This window comes from Eptesicus fuscus, chromosome 25 (assembly GCF_027574615.1).
Source record: "Eptesicus fuscus isolate TK198812 chromosome 25, DD_ASM_mEF_20220401, whole genome shotgun sequence".
Taxonomy (NCBI): Eukaryota; Metazoa; Chordata; class Mammalia; order Chiroptera; family Vespertilionidae; genus Eptesicus; species Eptesicus fuscus.
The window spans coordinates 1870075-1890200 of NC_072497.1; the positions used below are offsets into that span (position 1 = coordinate 1870075).

General features: G+C 62.5%; 1 protein-coding gene across 1 annotated transcript in view; it reads right to left on the reverse strand.

Moving 5' to 3' along the window:
- Positions 1 to 5841: 5841 nt before the first annotated feature.
- Positions 5842 to 20126, reverse strand: part of TMC3 (transmembrane channel like 3) — a 40431-nt gene continuing 26146 nt past the window's right edge. The window contains exons 16-22 of the mRNA XM_054713174.1: positions 17766 to 17894; positions 14031 to 14141; positions 12819 to 12941; positions 11376 to 11454; positions 10186 to 10228; positions 8303 to 8537; positions 5842 to 6646 (exon numbers count right to left, since the gene is read on the reverse strand). Coding sequence (XP_054569149.1) covers positions 5842 to 6646; positions 8303 to 8537; positions 10186 to 10228; positions 11376 to 11454; positions 12819 to 12941; positions 14031 to 14141; positions 17766 to 17894 — 1525 coding nt within the window. The remainder of the gene's footprint in view (positions 6647 to 8302; positions 8538 to 10185; positions 10229 to 11375; positions 11455 to 12818; positions 12942 to 14030; positions 14142 to 17765; positions 17895 to 20126) is intronic.

The following is a 20126-nucleotide window of genomic DNA, read 5'->3' on the forward strand; positions in this document are numbered from 1 at the left end:
GCTTCAGACAGCCCCACAGAGGGGAAGGCATGGGGCGGGCACGCACACACCCCCGGCAGAAACCGGGCTAACGAGGGCGGGGCGCCTCCTCCCACGGAGGGAACCCCATATCGCAACCAGGGGGGGGGGCCTTCTCCATGGGAGGAGCATAGGTGCTGTGCGTGAGCGTATATACCTAATGAACTTCCTAAGAGTAAAACTAGTTTTTTAAAGGTAACTTCGTGTGTATTTTTTCTCACCCAGTTCACTCCCGTGCAAAGACATGACTTGCACCTGGAGACGCCCTGGTTGTGGACACGGGATATTCCCTAGGGGCCACCCCGTGGCGTGGATTGGGGGGGGGGGGGGGGGTGCGGGGCTGGCGCCCCGAGGTGCTCAGGGCAGCCAGGCCAGGCTAGAAATAGGAGCTGAATGGGGCAGACTATTCTAACCGGAGCACTTGACTCTCTGTAGAGGAGATAAGTGGTATTTTACACTTAACTTTAAAAATAACTTCAGAGCCCTGGCCGGTGTGGCTCAGTGGATAGAGCGCCGGCCCGCGCGAACTGAAGGGTCCCGGGTTCCATTCCGGTCAAGGGCATGTGCCTTGGTTGCGGGCACATCCCCAATGGGGGGTGTGCAGGAGGCAGCTGATGGATGTTTCTAACTCTCTATCCCTCTCCCTTCCTCTCTGTAAAAAATCAATAAAATATATATATTTAAAAAATAAAAATAAATAAAAATAACTTCATAGCCCTGGCCGGTGTGGCTCAGTGGATAGAACGTGGGCCCGGGAACTGAAGGGTCCCGGGTTTGATTCCGGTCAAGGGCACGGACCTCGGGGGCAGGTTCCTGCCCAGCCAGGGCCCTGGTCAGGACACGGGCAGGAGGCAACCCATCGGTGTTTCTCTCTGTCTCGCCCTCTCTCTTCCGCTCTCCCTAAAAACCAGTGGGAAAATATCCTTGAGTGAGGAGGAACAGAAAATAAAGAAATACATAAAAATAACTTCCTATTTTGTAATTCCCCTGCCCCTTTCTCCTCTTGAATCCAAAGTGCTGACGAGGAGCGATGTGTGTGACAAGGGTCCCTGAGGGAGGGAGTGTCAGCCGGAGGTCGGCAGGGTGGCAGGCGACACGGGCATTCCCCGCTCCCTTCACATCTCAGCATCCCCGCCGTGGCCGTGACCTGGGGAGGGACCGGCCCCTGTGAACCTCAGCTTCCTCATTTAACAGTAACAGCGCTCCTTCACGCAGCGGCCTCCGCGTCGAAGGAGCTGACGGATGAACAGCAATGAGAACGGTGCCGGCATCACCACCCACGCCTGTAAGGCCGCACGCGTGTTATAGGTTATGTATGTACATGGAGTGGGAAATAACTACACATGTGCTCATATGTTTACATATGTATGCCAGGGAGGTATAGGAGGGACTGTTGACAGCAGGGAGTGAGGCTAAGTGTATTTCCCTATCATTTTCTTCATTATTATTTTGTTGTTGTTCATCGTCACCCAAGGATAGGTTTCCAGTGGTTTTTAGAGAGGGTGAAAGAGAGAGGGAGGGACAGAGAGAAACATCGACCTGAGAGAAACACATCGATGGGTTGCCGCCTGCATGTGCCCCGACCAGGGCCCGGGCCGGGAGTGGGGGGGGGGGGGGCGGGGGGGTGGGACGGGAGGGAGCCTGCAACCAAGCTACATGCCCTTGACTGGAATCGAACCTAGGACCCTTTGGTCCACAGGCCGACGCTCTATCCACTGAGCCACACCAGTTAGGGCTCCTTATCATTTTCCATCATCGTGTATCACTGAATTGGTTTAACTGCTAACACCCAGGAATTTTTAAACTAAAAGAAAAAAAACCTCTGGGAAAATCCTATCTAACAAAAAGCTATTATGCTAATTAGACCGAACAGCGGAACGACCTTCAGGACGTCCTTCCGGATGAAGCCGGGGCTGCGAGGGGCTGGCAGGGTGGGGCTGTGAGGCGCTATGAGGGCCAAGCCCCTGGCACGAACCTTCGCGCACCGGGCCTCTAGTCCTACCTAATAAAAGAGTAATATGCAAATTGACTGTCACTCCAACACACAAGATGGCTGCCCCATGTGGGCACAAGATGGCCAGCAGGGGAGAGCAGTTGGGAGGGACCAGGCCTAAACGGGCAGTCGGACATCCCTCGAGGGTCCCAGATTGGAGAGGGTCCTGGCTGGGCTGAGGGACACACCCCCGCTCCGTGCACGAATTTCGTGCACCAGGCCTCTAGTCTATATATAACATGCTTCTGTGAAGCTGCAGCTTTGGTTTGGGGACAGAGCGCTGTGGCCACAGCGGAGGGAAGTGGGTCCAGCCGTGGAGGGGACTTCCCTTCGACAGCAAACACGGAAGACATCTGCATGCTCATCAGAGCGGGGCGTGGGTTTAACGCTGTTTTCAGCTCCCTGAGATCCTTTGCTGGCGTGGCTCAGGGGTTGAGCGTCGACCTAGGAACCAGGAGGTCAGGGTTCGATTCCCGGTCAAGGGCACAGGCTGGGTTGCGGGCTCCATCCCCAGTGTGGGGCGTGCAGGAGGCAGCCGATCCCTGATGTTCTCTCATCATGGATGTTTCTCTCTCTCTCTCTCCCTTCCTCTCTGACATCAATAAAAAAATATATATTTTTAAAAAAGATGGAGAAGGCATGGGGAGCCCGCCTCACGGAGGGGATGGGCTCGTGTCCACGGGCGGCGATGCTAAGGCTCCTGGATGGAGCCCGTGTTCTGCGCAGACGCGGGGGCGCTGGGCAGGTGCTGGGCGGCTGTGCTGGGCGGGGCGTGTGTTTATTTACTCGTCACTTAGCAACGCTGTCCCTCGGCCCGTGCCAATAAAATACATATAAGTATAGATACTTATATAACATGGCCACTCCCTCAGCACCTGACCCCTGGGATGCCACTCAGCCCTCCGGGCGCCGCCAGGGCACCAACAGGCAGAGGCCACAACCCCATGTCTCAGGCCAGGAAACTGAGGCCACGGGGCTGGCACACGGCCCGACACGCCCAGCTTCTGGCTCATGTTTGCTCGTGTCCTCACTGCCTCCTGCAGTGTTTACCGTGGAACCGGCAAAGGGCGAAGGGCGAAGCAGCCCTGGCCGGTGTGGCTCAGTGGGTAGGGCGTCGGCCTGTGGACTGAAGGGTCCCGGGTTCGATTCCCGGTCGGGGCACAGGCCCGGGTTGTGGGCTCCACCCCCAGTGGGGGGGGGGCGTGCAGGAGGCAGCCGATCCGTGATTCTCTCTCATCGTGGATGCTTCTCTCTCTGCCTCCCTCAATCAATAAAAAAATATTTTTAAAAAAGAAAAGCAGAAACACCCTCCATCCCCCCCCACACCCACCCCCCCCACACACACGGTGGCTGGGCGACAGGGGGGCTAGGCCCCCTTAGCAGGGACCTGTCCTTCCTGGGAATGGGGCGCCTGTGCTGATCCGAGTCCGGGGAGCCTGTCCCCAGGCGTTTAGGGAGAGATCTGAGCAGGCGGCTCCCACCCTCACTGCATTTTACCTACATACCACCTGCTGTGGGGCAGGAGGGGCCTGTGGGGGCCCCCTCCCCACCCCACCCCCCGCGCAGGGGCTTATGGGGAGCGCAGGTGCGCGCCTTCCTCCCGCTGCCGCTGTGGCTGCTGCGGACCGAGCCTGGCGGGTGCGGACCCGGGAAACGCACGTTCATTCAAACCACGTGGATGCATGTCCCACCCGGCGGGCCACACCGAGGCCCCGTCCCCTGCCCGCGGGTCTGTCGGGGGCCGGACTGGGGGCCGGCAGGGCGGCCGGGGGCGCGGGCACCTGCGCAGGTGGTTTCCGTGCCCGTCGGTAGGAGGCGGTGGGCAGTGGGCGCTTTGTCCACAGGATGGACGCCATGCAGCCGCGTGAGTGGGCTGCTTTGTATGTCCCCAGCAGGCCCCACACACGTGTGCAGGCGGTGCAGTGCATGTGACAGGTCTGCTGAGCTAAACACAGGTGCTGTTTACGGATGCACCTGCACATACAGGTACGTGTACACACATATGTATATAACATGTACACACATAACATGTACATCCATACACACACATAACATGTACATTTATACACATATAATGTACATTTATATACACACATAACATGTGCATCTACATGTATGTAGCATACATTTACACATACTTATATAACATGTACATTTATACACATATAACATGTACATCTACACACGTATATAGCATACATTTACACATACTTATATAACATGTACATTTATGCACACACATATAACATGTACATCTACACACACATATAGCATACATTTACTCATGTGTATGATATATTTACACACATATATAACATGTACATTTACACACTTATATAACATGTATCTTTACACACATGACATGTACATCTACACACATATATAGCATACATTTACACTCATGTCTATGAGATACATTTTCACACACATATGTCACATACACATTTCCACACGTGTACATAGCATGCATTCCCACACACATATAACGTACATGTACACATGTATATAACTATACTCCACAAACTGAATGGACATACACCAAACTCTCGGCAGTGGTGTGTGGGGGGTGAGCGTGGACTTTGGTTACATCTGTAACATCTGGGCCACTATTCCTGTATCACAGTAACACCGTGTCACTGAAACACTGAGTCACTGCCATTGCTGCTGCTGCTACAGGTGAAGTGGGTGCTTGCCAGCCAGCCGCCCTGCTGTCCCGAGTGCGTTAACCAGCCCGTGCTGAGAGCCGGGGCGCACTGGGCCCCGTGCTGAGAGCCGGGGCGCACTGGGCCCCGTGCTGAGGGCTGGGTGCACTGGGCCACATGCTGAGAGCCGGGCGCACTGGGCCCCGTGCTGAGAGCCGGGGCGCACTGAGCTGTTGCGAAAGGCATCGGCGCTGCAGCCTGGGTGTGTCCTGGCTGCGCCCACGTGCAGTCACCCTGCAGGGCCTGCTGGGCCTGCGCTCTCCCCTCACACCCCCTGCACAGCAGGCCCGCCCCCGGAGCCCGTGCCACAGCCCCTGTCACAAGTGTGGAAGCGGCGACCTGGTCCCGGAACTCTGCGGGCACCCACAGAGAAGGCTGTCCCTGGCATTCTAGATCGCTTCCTCTTTTAGGTACCAGCCACTGAGGTGCGACACCCCTGTCCCCAAGGCATCCGTCAGGGGCAGGAGGCACGCAAGAGTGACAGTTGCCATGGAAACAGGAGGGTGGGCATCTGGCTAATCCTGCAATGGGACCCACGCTGCCCAACCCCCCAAAACAGCAGGGAAGGGGTTCAGGTTCCTGGGAGGGGCTGGGCTGTAACCGGGACCCTCCTGAGGCTGTAATTCTGGCTCCACCTGCCGCGGGAGAGAACAGTCAGAAGCAGGAGCAGAGCTGAGGGTGGAGACCTCTGAGGTCCTGGATCCAGCGGAGCCTGAAGCCTGTCCTTCGAGGGTTGAGGACCGAGAAACCTTGCAGGTCCTGCCACCCCCGGACTGGGTGTCCAGCCTGATTGACAGGCACAGGGCCCAGTCATGAGCCCACGGAGGTGGTGCGATCCATGGCAGCCTCTCCCCCCTGGGCTGATGAGGAGGATGAATTCTGCAGGACCGAGGTACCCACAGCGTTTGCAGGATCCGGACAAGCACAGACTCCGGGGAGGCGGGCACCTCATGGGGCAAGGGCTGATGTCTTTGAAACAGGAGACCGCCCCCCTCCCCAAACACAGCCCATGCGTCTCCTGCGATCAGCCGCTGTCCAGGAGGCGCCCTCAGGAGGGGAGGCCCCCCAGCGCGGGAGGAGGAGCGGGGGGGGGACTCTGATCTCGGGACCCCAGCACCTGGAGCCCCGCTAGACGTGAGAGCAGATCAGGCCGCTCAGATCCGCGCGCTCCCGCCTCGCCGGGGCCTGGCTCCTGCCCCCGGGGCGCGCGCACCTGGGCGGCCGGCCGTGCCTGCGGCTGACCTGCAGGTACTGGTCGGCGCCGCTGTCCTGGGGGTCGCTGCTGGACGCCGACAGGGAGTCCGATTCCGCGAGGGGCGGCTGGACCTGGGGGTTCCCCCGGGGCCGCAGCGGGGGGTGGGAGTGCGGGGCGTTCCGGGGGCGTGGCTTCTTCTGCACGTACCTCGGAGCGTCGAGGTGACCCCCAAAACCCTCGTCCCAAGACAGGGCGTGCCCCCAGCCCCAGCTTCTCGACCCGTTGCCAACATAGAAGTGGGGAGCCCCGGGCAGGCCGCCCAGGGAGCGGGGGTGCAGAGGCCTCAGGCTCGGCCCTCCCCTCAGGGGCTCCTCCTCGCTGTCACTCAGCCCCGGGGAGCCTGCAAGTCGGGGGGCCCCTGACGCACAGCGCATGCTCCTGGGGCACACCTCCACCTCCACCAGGGCCCCGGAGGCGTCGACCATGAAGTGTCCTTCCGGCCAGAGCGTCGGGTGGGCTGTCTTGTGGGCGTCACGCTCAGTGACCAGGTGGTACCTGGGCGCGGGGGGCCTGTGCGCAAGGGGCCCCGCGGCCGAGCCCCCCGGGCGCATGCGCTCACAGCCCCGTGGGAAGAGCGGTTCGGAGTGAACATCCTCAATGCGCTTTGCAGACGTCACCGGGGCGCGGGGCCTGCTCCTGGGCCGGTCGCCTGGGCCCGCCCGCGGACCACGGGGGCGCCTGTAGGACGGGGGTGGTCACGTGTGTGGCCGGCGCTCTCCGTCCCCCGCCACTGGGCCCCGGAGCAGGAACAGCGGCTCCGGAGGTCTCACTGCGTCACAGGGTGTCCACTGGGGACAGGCCTCTCCTCCGGGGTTCAGAGAGCCCTAATGCCACCAGGGCGCCCCATCTCCAGGGAGGCTGCGAGGGAGTTGCTAATAGGTCCCATCATGGCCCCTTGGTGCAGGAGCACACAGTGGGACGGCCAGGAGCACACAGTGGGGCGGCCAGGAGCACATAGTGGGACGTTCAGGAGCACACAGTGGGACGGCCAAGAGGAGCACACATTGGGGTGACCAGGAGCACACAGTGGGGCGGTCAGGACACACAGTGGGACGGTCAGGAGCACACAGTGGGACGGCACCAGTGGAGCACACAATGGGGCAGCACCAGTGGAGCACACAGTGTGATGGTCAGGAGCACACAGTGGGGCGGCCAAGAGGAGCACACATTGGGGCGGCCAGGAGCACACAGTGGGATGGCCAGGAGCACACAGTGGGATGGCACCAGTGGAGCACACAGTGGGACGGCCAGGAGCACACAGTGGGGCGGCCAGGAGCACACAGTGGGGCGGCCATGAGCACACAGAGGGACGGCCAGGAGCACACAGTGGGGCGGCCAGGAGCACACAGTGGGGCGGCCATGAGCACACAGAGGGAAGGCCAGGAGCACACAGTGGGGCGGCCAGGAGCACACAGTGGGGCGGCCATGAGCACACAGAGGGACGGCCAGGAGCACACAGTGGGGCGGCCAGGAGCACACAGTGGGGCGGCCAGGAGCACACAGAGGGAAGGCCAGGAGCACACAGTGGGACGTTCAGGAGCACACAGTGGGATGTTCAGGAGCACACAGTGGGGAGGCCAGGAGCACACAGTGGGGTGGCCAGGAGCACACAGTGGGACGGCCAAGAGGAGCACACAGTGGGACGGTTAGGAGCACACATTGGGGCGGCTAGGAGCACACAGTGGGATGGTCAGGAGCACACAGTGGGGCAGCACCAGTGGAGCACACAGTGGGGCGGCACCAGTGGAGCACACAGTGGGGCGGCACCAGTGGAGCACACAGTGGGGCGGCACCGGTGGAGCACACAGTGGGACAGCACCGGTGGAGCACACAGTGGGGCGGCACCGGTGGAGCACACAGTGGGGCGGCACCGGTGGAGCACACAGTGGGGCGGCACCGGTGGAGCACACAGTGGGGCGGCACCGGTGAAGCACACAGTGGGACAGTCAGGAGCACACAGTGGGGCGGCCAGGAGCACACAGTGGGACAGTCAGGAGCACACAGTGGGGCGGCACCGGTGGCACACGGGTTAGAAGCATGCCCTCGCCCCCTCAGCCACACAACTAACTGTCCAGCCTCACGGACAGTCACCCAGAGCCTGCGGGACTCATGGACCCTCCTCCTTGTCAAGGCCCCACAGAGACAGGAGCTCAGCCCCTCACACAGCGAGACTCGGGGTCTTTGTTAACTTAGTCATTGTCTTTAAACAAAAATACTCCCCCCCTCGTGGGGGACAAACCCAGACCTGCCTCCCTCCCCCACCCCCACCCCATGACAGACACGGCCATGCTGACCATCTCACAACCGTCTCCAGGAGGCAGCGGTGAAGCTCACCTCCTGGCGCTGCGCTCCGGCCAGGACCTGGGGGCGCCGGGGAGGAGGGCGCTGGGGCTGCCGGGCCCTGGTGGGGGGCTCTGGGGCGCGGGCTGGGCGGCCGTGTCCCCCCGGCCTCTCTTGCTGCTGGGCGAGTCAACGCTGACGGCGTGGCCGTTGTCCTGGGGCGGCTGGCTGCCGGGGTCCCCGTCGCGGGGCAGCCTCGCGGGGCCCTCCTCCTGGGTCTGGATCCGGGCTGCGGGGAGAGGCCGTGAGCAGTGAGCTGCGGGGGGGGGGGGGGGGATGAAGGGGGGTCAGGGGCGGGGACTGCACGTGCCATGACTTCCCACAGCCGGGCCTTGGGCCACCACAGGCCCCAATTCAGGGAGAGCTGGCGGGGTGGGAGGAGCCATGCCCGCCCCAGGCTTTGGGGCGCACCGTCGGGGCCCAGGAGGCGTAGCGGGTGATCCCCAGCATCGGGCTCCGGTTCTGCCTCTGGGCTGGACACCAGAAAGCTTACAGGGCGAAGGCGAGGTTTGGGGGACAGTCACAGAGCATTCTGGGAAAAAGGCGTGACCTGGAGCTGGGAAGGGGACCCTGGCCGGTGCTACCGGCACCCAAGGAAGCCACGGCTCTGCTGTGAGCGACACTGGACCATCAGGGCGGGGGTTACAGCCTGAGGGGCGTCCCTCCACAGGCACCTCCAGGCGTGGGCGGGCAGGGGGTCCGGGGTCCGGGGCCCCTCACCCAGGCCTCCTCCGGGGGAAGGGCCCGCCCACTTGCTCAGAGAGCCGCCCCCGCCCCCTGGGTCTCCTCCGCCCTCCTTCTCCGAGGGAGACCGTGCCCTGTGCCAGTTCTGCTTGTCACCCTCTGAGCTGAGCTGTGGGGGTCCCAGGGCCTGCCCCCCTGCACCTGTGCCTGCCGCGACCCCCTTCCGGCCCCCGACTCCTGCTCCTCGTTCTTTCCCTGGTTCTGGGGAGTCTCTCCTTCCCTCTGAGCTCAGGTGGGGGGACAGAGGAGGGTGAGGTGTGCCATGGGGTGTGGTTCCTTATTCAGGACCCTGGCTTGGGCTTTGGACTGTGGTTGGGCCCTGCCCTGCAGTTGTGGGCAGAGGGGCCTAAGGAGGCGGGGCCTGGGCCTAGGGAGGCGGGGCCTAGGCCTAAGGAGGTGGGGCCTGGGCCTAGGGAGGCGGGGCCTGGGCCTAAGGAGGCGGGGCCTGGGCCTAAGGAGGTGGGGCCTGAGCCTGAGGAGGCGGGGCCTGGGTGTAAGGAGGCATGGTCTGGGCCTAAGGAGGTGGGGCCTGGGCCTGAGGAGGCGGGGCCTGGGTCTAAGGAGGCGGGGCCGGGGCCTAAGGAGGCGGGGCCTGGGTGTAAGGAGGCATGGTCTGGGCCTGAGGAGGTGGGGCCTGGGTGTAAGGAGGCGTGGCCTGGGCCTAAGGAGGCGTGGCCTGGGCCTAGGGAGGCAGGGCCTGGGCCCAAAGAGGCGGGGCCTGGGTGTAAGGAGGCGTGGCCTGGGCCTAGGGAGGCGGGGCCTGGGCCTAGGGACGCGGGGCCTGGGCCCAAAGAGGCGGGGCCTGGGCAGAGGCCTGAGGGGGAGCCTTGCAAGGAACCCATGGGACATGGAACAAAGCACAAAAGTGAACAAGACAAAGACGTTCTCATGGTTTCCTCTCCGGCTCCACACTGTCCTCCTGCCTTCACACCTGCGCTGGGGTTACGCCCAGGCCCGGTGTCCCGTGGACATTGTAGACTTAAACCCACCCGATGTCCCTAGAGTCCATTCCTTGGTGCCTGGTGAGCGGGGAAAGCAGAGTGCAGCGGGAGTGTTTGCCGGCCGGGCGCCTGAAACCGCTGTCTTTTTCAACGCCGCCCACGAGGACACCCGCTCACTGTTCTTCCACTCACCTTCTACCATCTGGGCAACCTTCTTCTTATCTTCAGATCTCGCCTGCAACGTAGACGACAATCACGTTGTTTGGGTGTCGCAGGAATCAGGGGCAGGTGCTGATCTTGGGGGAAAAGGCATGAGCCAACTCCCTGGTACCTTTGGCCGTGACCCTGCCCCCGGGGCAGCGAGCAGGCGCTGACCCTGGCGCTAACGCTTACGCCTCACAGGTGGCATTCCAGCGCCCGAGGGACCGTGAGGTCCCGCCAATGACGGGGCCGGGACACAGACAAGATGTGCCTGGCAACACGGGGGACGCCTTCTGCTGCTCCAAATGCTTTTCTTTTTTTCTTAATATTTTATTGATTTTTACAGAGAGGAAGGGAGAGGGATAGAGAGTCAGAAACATCGATGAGAGAGAAACATCGATCAGCTGCCTCTTGCACACCTCCTACTGGGGATGTGCCCGCAACCAAGGTACATGCCCCTGACCGGAATCGAACCCGGGACCCTTGAGTCCGCAGGCCGACGCTCTATCCACTGAGCCAAACCGGTTTCGGCCAAATGCTTTTCTTTTTAAACAGCTTAGGGGACGGGACGCGCTAGTATTTCTGCACCGGAACCGATATTCATGGGAGGTGTTTTTAAGAAAAACTTTAAGAGGTGGAGGTTCCTGGCAAGGGTTCTGGGACGGGGTGAAGCTGTGCTGGCCCTGGGGGAGCCGCTGGCTGTGGGAGGAGTGGAGAGTGTGGAAGGATTTTTTATTTTTTTTGGGGGGGGGGGGAGCCGTGGGCTCCCTCTGACTGTTCTGACAGCTAAGGTTTAAGAGCCACTAGAATCTAAGAGATAAGGAAAAGGTGGTTTTGGGGTCCAAATAGTGTCTCTGGGCTCAGATGCCCACGATGACACGGATCCCACAGCCCCCGGAAGAGCCCACGCCTGCAGGGCTGGGCATGGCCACCAGATGGCGCTCAAGTGCTCGGGGCATCCAAGTGCTGGGGCAGCCTCATTTCGTTCCTGGGCAAATGGGGGGCCCCCTGCCCCGGGGGACTCTCAGCAATGACCCTGGGTGATCCCGGGAGGCGGAGAGGTGGCCTTGCACCCCCCGCGGGAGCCGGGAGTCCCAGGGATTTGAGAATGAGAGGCCTCATGGGCGCCCCCTGCTGGCGGGACCTGCCCCTTCGTCACGGCGGGGAGGGGGGGTACTTGCGTTCTGGATCTGCATGCGGAGCTGGCGGTTGCTGAGCCTCAGGGACCGGGCGATGCTCTGCAGGTAGTAGATGAGCATGCTGGGGAGGAAAGACGGCTCAGGGCTCGGGGATCAGGGCTCAGGACTCCGGGATCAGGGCTCAGGGCTCGGAGTTCAGGGCTCAGGGCTCTGGGATCAGGGCTCAGAGCTCGGGAATCAGGGCTCAGGGCTCGGGGATCAGGGCTCAGAGCTCGGGGATCAGGGCTCAGGGCTCAGGGCTCGGGGATCAGGGCTCGGGGATCAGGCAGGGCTCAGGACTCAGGGATCAGGGCTCAGGGCTCGGAGTTCAGGGCTCAGGGCTCGGGGATCAGGGCTCAGGACTCCGGGATCAGGGCTCAGGGCTCGGAGTTCAGGGCTCAGGGCTCGGGGATCAGGGCTCAGGACTCCGGGATCAGGGCTCAGGGCTCGGGGATCAGGGCTCAGGACTCCGGGATCAGGGCTCAGGGCTCGGGGATCAGGGCTCAGGACTCCGGGATCAGGGCTCAGGGCTCGGGGATCAGGGCTCAGGGCTCGGGGATCAGGGCTCAGGACTCCGGGATCAGGGCTCAGGGCTCGGAGTTCAGGGCTCAGGGCTCGGGGATCAGGGCTCAGGACTCCGGGATCAGGGCTCAGGGCTCGGAGTTCAGGGCTCAGGGCTCGGGGATCAGGGCTCAGAGCTCGGGGATCAGGGCTCAGGGCTCGGGGATCAGGGCTCAGGACTCCGGGATCAGGGCTCAGGGCTCGGAGTTCAGGGCTCAGGGCTCGGGGATCAGGGCTCAGGACTCCGGGATCAGGGCTCAGGGCTCGGAGTTCAGGGCTCAGGGCTCGGGGATCAGGGCTCAGAGCTCGGGGATCAGGGCTCAGAGCTCGGGGATCGGGGATCGGGACTCAGGGATCAGGGATCGGGGCTCGGGGCTCGGTGATCAGGGCTTAGAGCTCAGGGCTCGGGGCTCAGGGCTCAGGGCTGGGAGCTCAGAGCTTGGGTGTGCCACCCGCCCTGCTTCGCTGGGGTCCCAGCCAGGGGTCACCGCCCCTCCCCCAGGGCTCAGCAGTCGCCATGGGCACCGAGGCCCCAGGAGCCCGGCCCGGCTGCTTCCCTCTCTGGCCTTGCTCTTCCCAGCAGCCTCCGCTGCACGGCTACAGCGCAGACGGGAGCGGATCTAGTGGACCGGCCGGGGGGCTCAGCGCACGTGAGGGCCCTCCTGCGGCAGCTGACCTCCGGGGACAGGAGGCGCCCATGGCCTGCGCCCCATCGGTGGGCCCACAGGACGCCAGAGGCCGTGGGGACACCCTCCCGCTGCCCTCCCTCCGCCCAGGCCCCTGCTCAGGCCCTCGGCCCGGCGGTGACTTGCACAGACGCCCCGGTTTGTATGGCATTGTGGGGGGCGGGACCCCGTCTGCGGGGTGGGGGTGGGGGGCACTCACAAGAGCAGCAGCACGGCGGGCAGGATCACCACGGGGCTGCTCACGTAGCCCACCACCGCGCCGCACCAGGCGGGCAGGTCGGCCACCGTCTCCGCCACCACGTCGTAGATCTTCTCCTGCCCGCTGCGGGGGGGGGGGGGGTAGAGAGAGGGGGGCCTGGTTGGCTGGAGAGCGGTCCTCAAGGTCAGTGAGGAAGCCGGGGTGCACCCCTGGCTGGGAGGACACCAGCCTCTTCTGGGGGGGGGGGGGCAGGGGGGTCCCCAGGAAGAGTCCCAGTCACTGCACAGCAGGAGGTGGGTCCGTAATCACAGAGTGTGTGTCAGTGTGTGTATGAGGGCGTGTGAGTGTGCAAGTGTGTGTGAGTGTGCGTGTGTGCGAGTGTGTGTATGAGTGCATGAGTGTGCAAGTGTGTGTGTGCATGAGTGTGTGCGAGTGTGTGAGCGAGTGTGCAAGTGTGTGTGAGTGTGCATGAGTGTGTGCGAGTGTGAGAGCAAGTGTGTGAGCGAGTGTGCATGTGTGAGCGAGTGTGCAAGTGTGCAAGTGTGCGTGAGTGCGTATGAGTGTGAGTGTGCGTGTGAGTGTGAGTGTATGAATGTGTGAGTGTGTGTGAATAGTGTATACACACCCAGACCCTAAATGTTCCATAGATGTATCCAAATGAACCTATAGCCCTGGCCTGTTTGCTCAGTGGTTAGAGGGGCGGCCCACGGACTGAAGGCTCCCGGGCTCTATTCTGGTCAAGGGCACGGACCTCGGTTGCAGACTCAATCCCTGCCCTGGTCGGGGCGGGTGTGTCTCTCACACATCGATGTGTCTCTCTCTCTGTCTCTCCCCCTCCTTCCGCTCTCTCTGACAATCCATGGGAACATGTCCTCAGGTGAGGATTAACAACAACAGAACAAAAGCTCACACGCGGGGCGGTGACCCGGAACTCCCCTGACCGGACGCGGTGGAAGCAGGGGTGGCGAGGACCGTCTTAGGGACCCTGAGTCTGCGGGGGGAGCCTGGCCAGCGGGGATCGCCCTGAAACACCGAGCAAGGCTGCTGCCCTCTGGGGTGCGGGCCGGGCCGCGTCTCCTTCAGGGAGCGAGGAGCAGAGACGCTGCGGGGAGGCGGCCGGTGGAGGACAGGGCCCGCGTCGCCGCGCCCACGGCCGACCGGCCCGGACCCGGAGGAGGACATGGGACAGGCGCCTGGGGGCGAGCCACTCACCTGAAGGGCCCGCAGTGCAGGGACGGCCGGTAGCGCGCGATGGCGAACACGGTGGGCAGCATGCACAGGAACAGCATGAACAGCAGCATGGCCAGGTAGAAGTTGTTGGACCTGCAGCCGCCACGGGGTCACGCTGCGGCCACGGAACCACAGCCACACGCCCCGGGACGGACACAGAACCACAGCCACACGCCCAGGGACGGACACAGAACCACAGCCACACGCCCAGGGACCCACACAGATCCACAGCCACACGCCCAGGGACGGACACAGAACCACAGCCACATGCCCAGGGACGGACACAGAACCACAGCCACACGCCCAGGGATGGACACAGAACCACAGCCACACGCCCAGGGACCACACGCCCCGGGACGGACACAGAACCACAGCCACAGGCCCAGGGACGGACACAGAACCACAGCCACACGCCCAGGGACCACAAGCCCAGGGACGGACACAGAACCACAGTCACACGCCCAAGGACGGACACAGAACCACAGCAACACGCCCAGGGACGGACACAGATCCACAGCCACACGCCCAGGGACCCACACAGAACCACAGCCACACGCCCAGGGACGGACACAGAACCACAGCCACACGCCCAGGGACGGACACAGAACCACAGCCACACGCCCAGGGACGGACACAGAACCACAGCCACACGCCCAGGGACGGACACAGAACCACAGCCACACGCCCAGGGACGGACACAGAACCACAGCCACACGCCCAGGGACGGACACAGAACCACAGCCACACGCCCAGGGACGGACACGGAACCACAGCCACACGCCCAGGGACGGACACAGAACCAGGGCCACACGCCCAGGGACGGACACGGAACCACAGCCACACGCCCAGGGACGGACACGGATCCACAGCCACACGCCCTGGGACGGACACGGAACCACAGCCAAACACACTGGGATGGACACGGAACCACAGCCACACGCCCCGGGACGGACATAGAACCACAGCCACACGCCCAGGGACGGACATAGAACCACAGCCACACGCCCAGGGACGGACACAGAACCACAGCCACACGCCCAGGGACGGACACAGAACCACAGCCACACGCCCAGGGACGGACACAGAACCACAGCCACACGCCCAGGGACGGACACAGAACCACAGCCACACGCCCCGGGACGGACACAGAACCACAGCCACACGCCCAGGGACGGACACAGAACCAGGGCCACACGCCCCGGGACGGACACGGAACCACAGCCACACGCCCAGGGACGGACACAGAACCACAGCCACACGCCCAGGGACGGACACAGAACCACAGCCACACGCCCAGGGACGGACACGGAACCACAGCCACACGCCCAGTGACGGACACAGAACCACAGCCACACGCCCAGGGACGGACACAGAACCACAGCCACACGCCCCGGGACGGACACAGAACCACAGCCACACGCCCAGGGACGGACATAGAACCACAGCCACACGCCCAGGGACGGACACAGAACCACAGCCACACGCCCAGGGACGGACACAGAACCACAGCCACACGCCCCGGGACCACACGCCCAGGGACGGACACAGATCCTCAGCCACACGCCCTGGGACGGACACAGAACCACAGCCACACGCCCAGGGACGGACACAGAACCACAGCCACACGCCCCGGGACCACACGCCCAGGGACGGACACAGATCCACAGCCACACGCCCTGGGACGGACACAGAACCACAGCCACACGCCCAGGGACGGACACAGAACCACAGCCACACGCCCTGGGACGGACACAGAACCACAAACACACGCCCAGGGACGGACACAGAACCACAAACACACGCCCTGGGACGGACACAGAACCACAGCCACACGCCCCGGGACGGACACAGAACCACAGCCACACGCCCCGGGACGGACACAGATCCACAGCCACACGCCCAGGGACGGACACAGAACCACAGCCACACGCCCAGGGACGGACACGGAACCACAGCCACACGCCCAGGGACGGACACGGAACCACAGCCACACACCCAGGGACGGACATAGAACCACAGCCACACGCCCAGGGACGGACACAGAACCACAGCCACACGCCCAGGGACGGACACAGAACCACAGCCACACGCCCCGGGACGGACACAGAACCACAGCCACACGCCCCGGGACACAGAACCACAGCCACATGCCCCGGGACGGACATAGAACCACAGCCACACGCCCAGGGACGGACACAGAACCACAGCCACACGCCCAGGGACGGACACGGATCCACAGCCACACGCCCAGGGACGGACACAGAACCACAGCCACACGCCCAGGGACGGACACAGAACCACAGCCACACGCCCAGGGCCCGACACAGACCCACAGCCACACACCCAGGGACGGACACAGAACCAGGGCCACACGCCCAGGGACGGACACAGAACCACAACCACACGCCCCGGGACGGACATAGAACCACAGCCACACGCCCAGGGACGGACATAGAACCACAGCCACACGCCCAGGGACGGACACAGAACCACAGCCACACGCCCAGGGACGGACACAGAACCACAGCCACACGCCCAGGGATGGACACGGATCCACAGCCACACGCCCAGGGACGGACACGGAACCACAGCCACACGCCCAGGGACGGACACAGAACCACAGCCACACGCCCAGTGACGGACACAGAACCACAGCCACACGCCCAGGGACGGACACGGATCCACAGCCACACGCCCAGGGACGGACACGGATCCACAGCCACACGCCCAGGGACGGACACAGATCCACAGCCACACGCCCAGGGACGGACACAGAACCACAGCCACACGCCCAGGGATGGACACGGAACCACAGCCACACGCCCCGGGATGGACACAGAACCACAGCCACACGCCCCGGGATGGACACGGAACCACAGCCACATGCCCCGGGACGGACACAGATCCACAGCCACACGCCCAGGGACCACACGCCCAGATATGGACACACGCCCAGGTATGGACACAATCTGACTCTGCCAACAAAACCCCATCTGCCCCCCACTGCCCAGGGAGGGGTATCAGGGGTCACAGTAGCTTAGCAAACTAGGGACTTACTTCCTGGGTCACCCGGCCCAGCCTGCGCCCCCAAACCGAGACAGGCCAGCCCACGGCCCTCAGCTACTGAGCATAATCCAGGGACCGTGTCAGACCCCGTCCCACCCTCGGTGCTGTGACATCCAGGCGTTCAGTGTGTGAACATTATCCAAACAGTGTATTTATGAAAGCCACTCCCCACTGGTGATTAAACTCCAGTAGAAGTTCTTCAGCCCTGGCTGGTGTGGCTCAGTGGATAGAGCGCCGGCCTTCGGACCACAGGGTCCCGGGTTCGATTCCGGTCAAGGGCACGTACCTCGGTGGCAGGCTCCTCCCAGCCCGGGCCCTGGTTGGGGCACGTGCAGGAGGCAGCCCATCGATGTGTCTCTCTCACATCGATGTTTCTCTCTGTCTCCCCCTCTCTCTTCCATCTCTCTCTAAAAATCAATGGGAAAATATCCTCGGGGGAGGATTTAAAAAAAAAGTTTATAAAAATGTGTCGGGAGCTCTCGGGGAGCGATGGTTAATTCCAGGCTGGGTCCTGGAAGGCTTGGGGAGGGAATTAACCAGGACAGGCTGGTGGTGGGGGTCAGGGGGGTGTGCCCTGGCTGCAGGGGACCCGGATGGGGCAAGCGACGGTCGGAGACGGGCTCTCTGCCCCACAGGCCGGGTCCCACCCACCTGGACGCCCGGAAGACCTGCTGGTGGGGCACGTTGCAGGTGAGCACAGCCCAGCTCCGCAGGTACATGAGCCCGATCAGCTTGAGGACGTTGAAGGCGGGGAGACACGGCGAGAAGAAGGAGCCCATCCTGGAAGCGGGGAGGGGCCGTGAGCACGTGGCCTCGTCTGCCGTGGTCCCGAGCCCCTGGTGGGGGGGCAACGCCGCGCTCGAGGAACTGGGGGAACCCCTGAGATCTGAGACCCCAGGCCCCACCCCCACCTCCTGGAGGTGAGCAGTGACCCTGTGTCCCAGGCCCTCTGAGCCCCTCTCCTCACACGTGGCCAGGGGGCGGCCCTCACCCAGACCCGGGGAACATAACGGGCAAGTGCAGTTTGGGGGGCCAGCTCTCCACGTCTGTCCAGGGCAGTGGTTTTCTTTCTTTCTTTCTTTTTTAACCTTTTTTATTGATTTTAGGGGGGATGGGAGAGGGAGAGAGAGAGAAACATCCATGATGAAGGAGAATCATGGATCGGCTGCCTCCTGCATGCCCCACACTGGGGTTGGAGTCCACAACCCGGGCATGTGCCCTTGACTGGAATCGAACCCAGGATCTTTCAGTCCACAGGTCGACGCTCTATTCACTGAGCCACACCAGCTAGGGCGACAGCAGTGGTTTTCAACCGAGAATTTCACAGATGCCACACCTGGCTGCTTAGTCAGGGCTCTGACCCCCGTTCCCGCAAGCATGTCAAACTCGGACCGGCGGGCCGCGTGCCTCGTTGAAATAAATGCCGCGGGTCCGACATGCTTGCCTTAGCGTCTCAAAAGAAAAAAGATGGCCCGGCCGGGCGGCGTGGCTCCATGGTTGAGCATTGATCTATGAACCAGGAGGTCACAGGTTCGATTCCCCGTCAGGGCCCATGCCCAGGTTGCGGGCTCAATCCTAAGTGTGGGGCGTGCAGGAGGCAGCCGATCAATGATTCTCTCTCATCACTGATGTTTCTCTCTCTCCCTCTCCCTTCCTCTCTGATATCAATAAAGGTGTATCGAAAGAAAGAAGGAAGGAAGGAAGGAAGGAAGGAAGGAAGGAAGGAAGGAAGGAAGGAAGGAAGGAAGGAAGGAGAGAGGGAGGGAAGGAGGGTGTGACGGAATACTAACTAGACCTATGTTTTGGTCAGGTCAGCAAAAACCTCTCTGGTGCCGCGGAACGCAGGCCTTAGCTATGTCCGTGGGATGGGGAAGGTGGAGAGTGCTGGGCTGTGGGCAGCTGATGAGTGGACTTCCATGTTCAGGTTTCATCGGCACGTGGCGCGGCCGCTGTTGCCGGACCTCGCACAGTTCCGCTCATTTAATCTCCGCAGTCGTGGGAGAAGGGGTAGCCATGCTGGTTCTAGCCACGGGGGGGGAGGGGGGGTCTGGGGAGGTTGAGGGATTCACCCACACATGCGGCCGATGAAGGAGGGGCGACCCTGAATCCCCAGAGGGAGACGCTTTTGAAAGGGACAGGGTCTGGGTTCGTCGGCAAGAACTGGGCCACCCCAGGGACCTATCATGGTCACGGCCCAGCCAGACGAAGTACATGACCCTCTGCCCAGACGAGAGAGATGTGAGCAAAGGCCGGAAGCAGCTGAGCCCGGCCGGCGTGGCTCAGTCGCTGAGCGTCAACCTATGAACCAGGAGGTCACGGTTTGATTCCCGGTCAAGAGCACAAACTGGGGATTGTGGTCTCGATCCCCAGTGGGGGGCATGCAGGAGGCAAACGATCCATGATTCTCTCTCATCATGGATGTTTCTCTCTCTCTCTCCCTCTCTGAAATCAATAAAAAAAATCCTATATAATAAAAGCCTAATGTGCAAATCGACAAAATGGAGGAACTACCAGTGGAATGATGGGTTGCTATGACGCTCAATGCAGGAGCTGCCCCCAGCCCGCAGGCCCCAGGCCAGCCAAGGAGGGTGCCAGCGGGGGGCCCCCTGCATCGCCCCACTGGTCACCCCACAGATTGGCCCTGATCGCCAGCCAGGCCTAGGAACCCTACCCTGCATGAATTTCGTGCATCGGGCCTCTAATGTGCATATATATATATATATATATATAAAAGCCTAGCAACCAAATGGCGGAACGACCAGAATGACCGGTCAACCAATGTTATGACTTGCATTGACCACCAGGGGGCAGACGCTCAATGTAGGAGCTGCCCCGCCCCCCCAGCGGCGGTCAGTGCAGCGGGAGCAGCCAATTAGGGCGGGTCTGCAGCCATTCCGCTGACTGGGATGAGTGGCACTCCCACAGCAGGCCGATCCCCGCAGGCCACGCCCCCCACCAGTGCACGAATCCGTGCACCAGGCCTCTAGTACATATATCTTAAAAAGCAGCAGC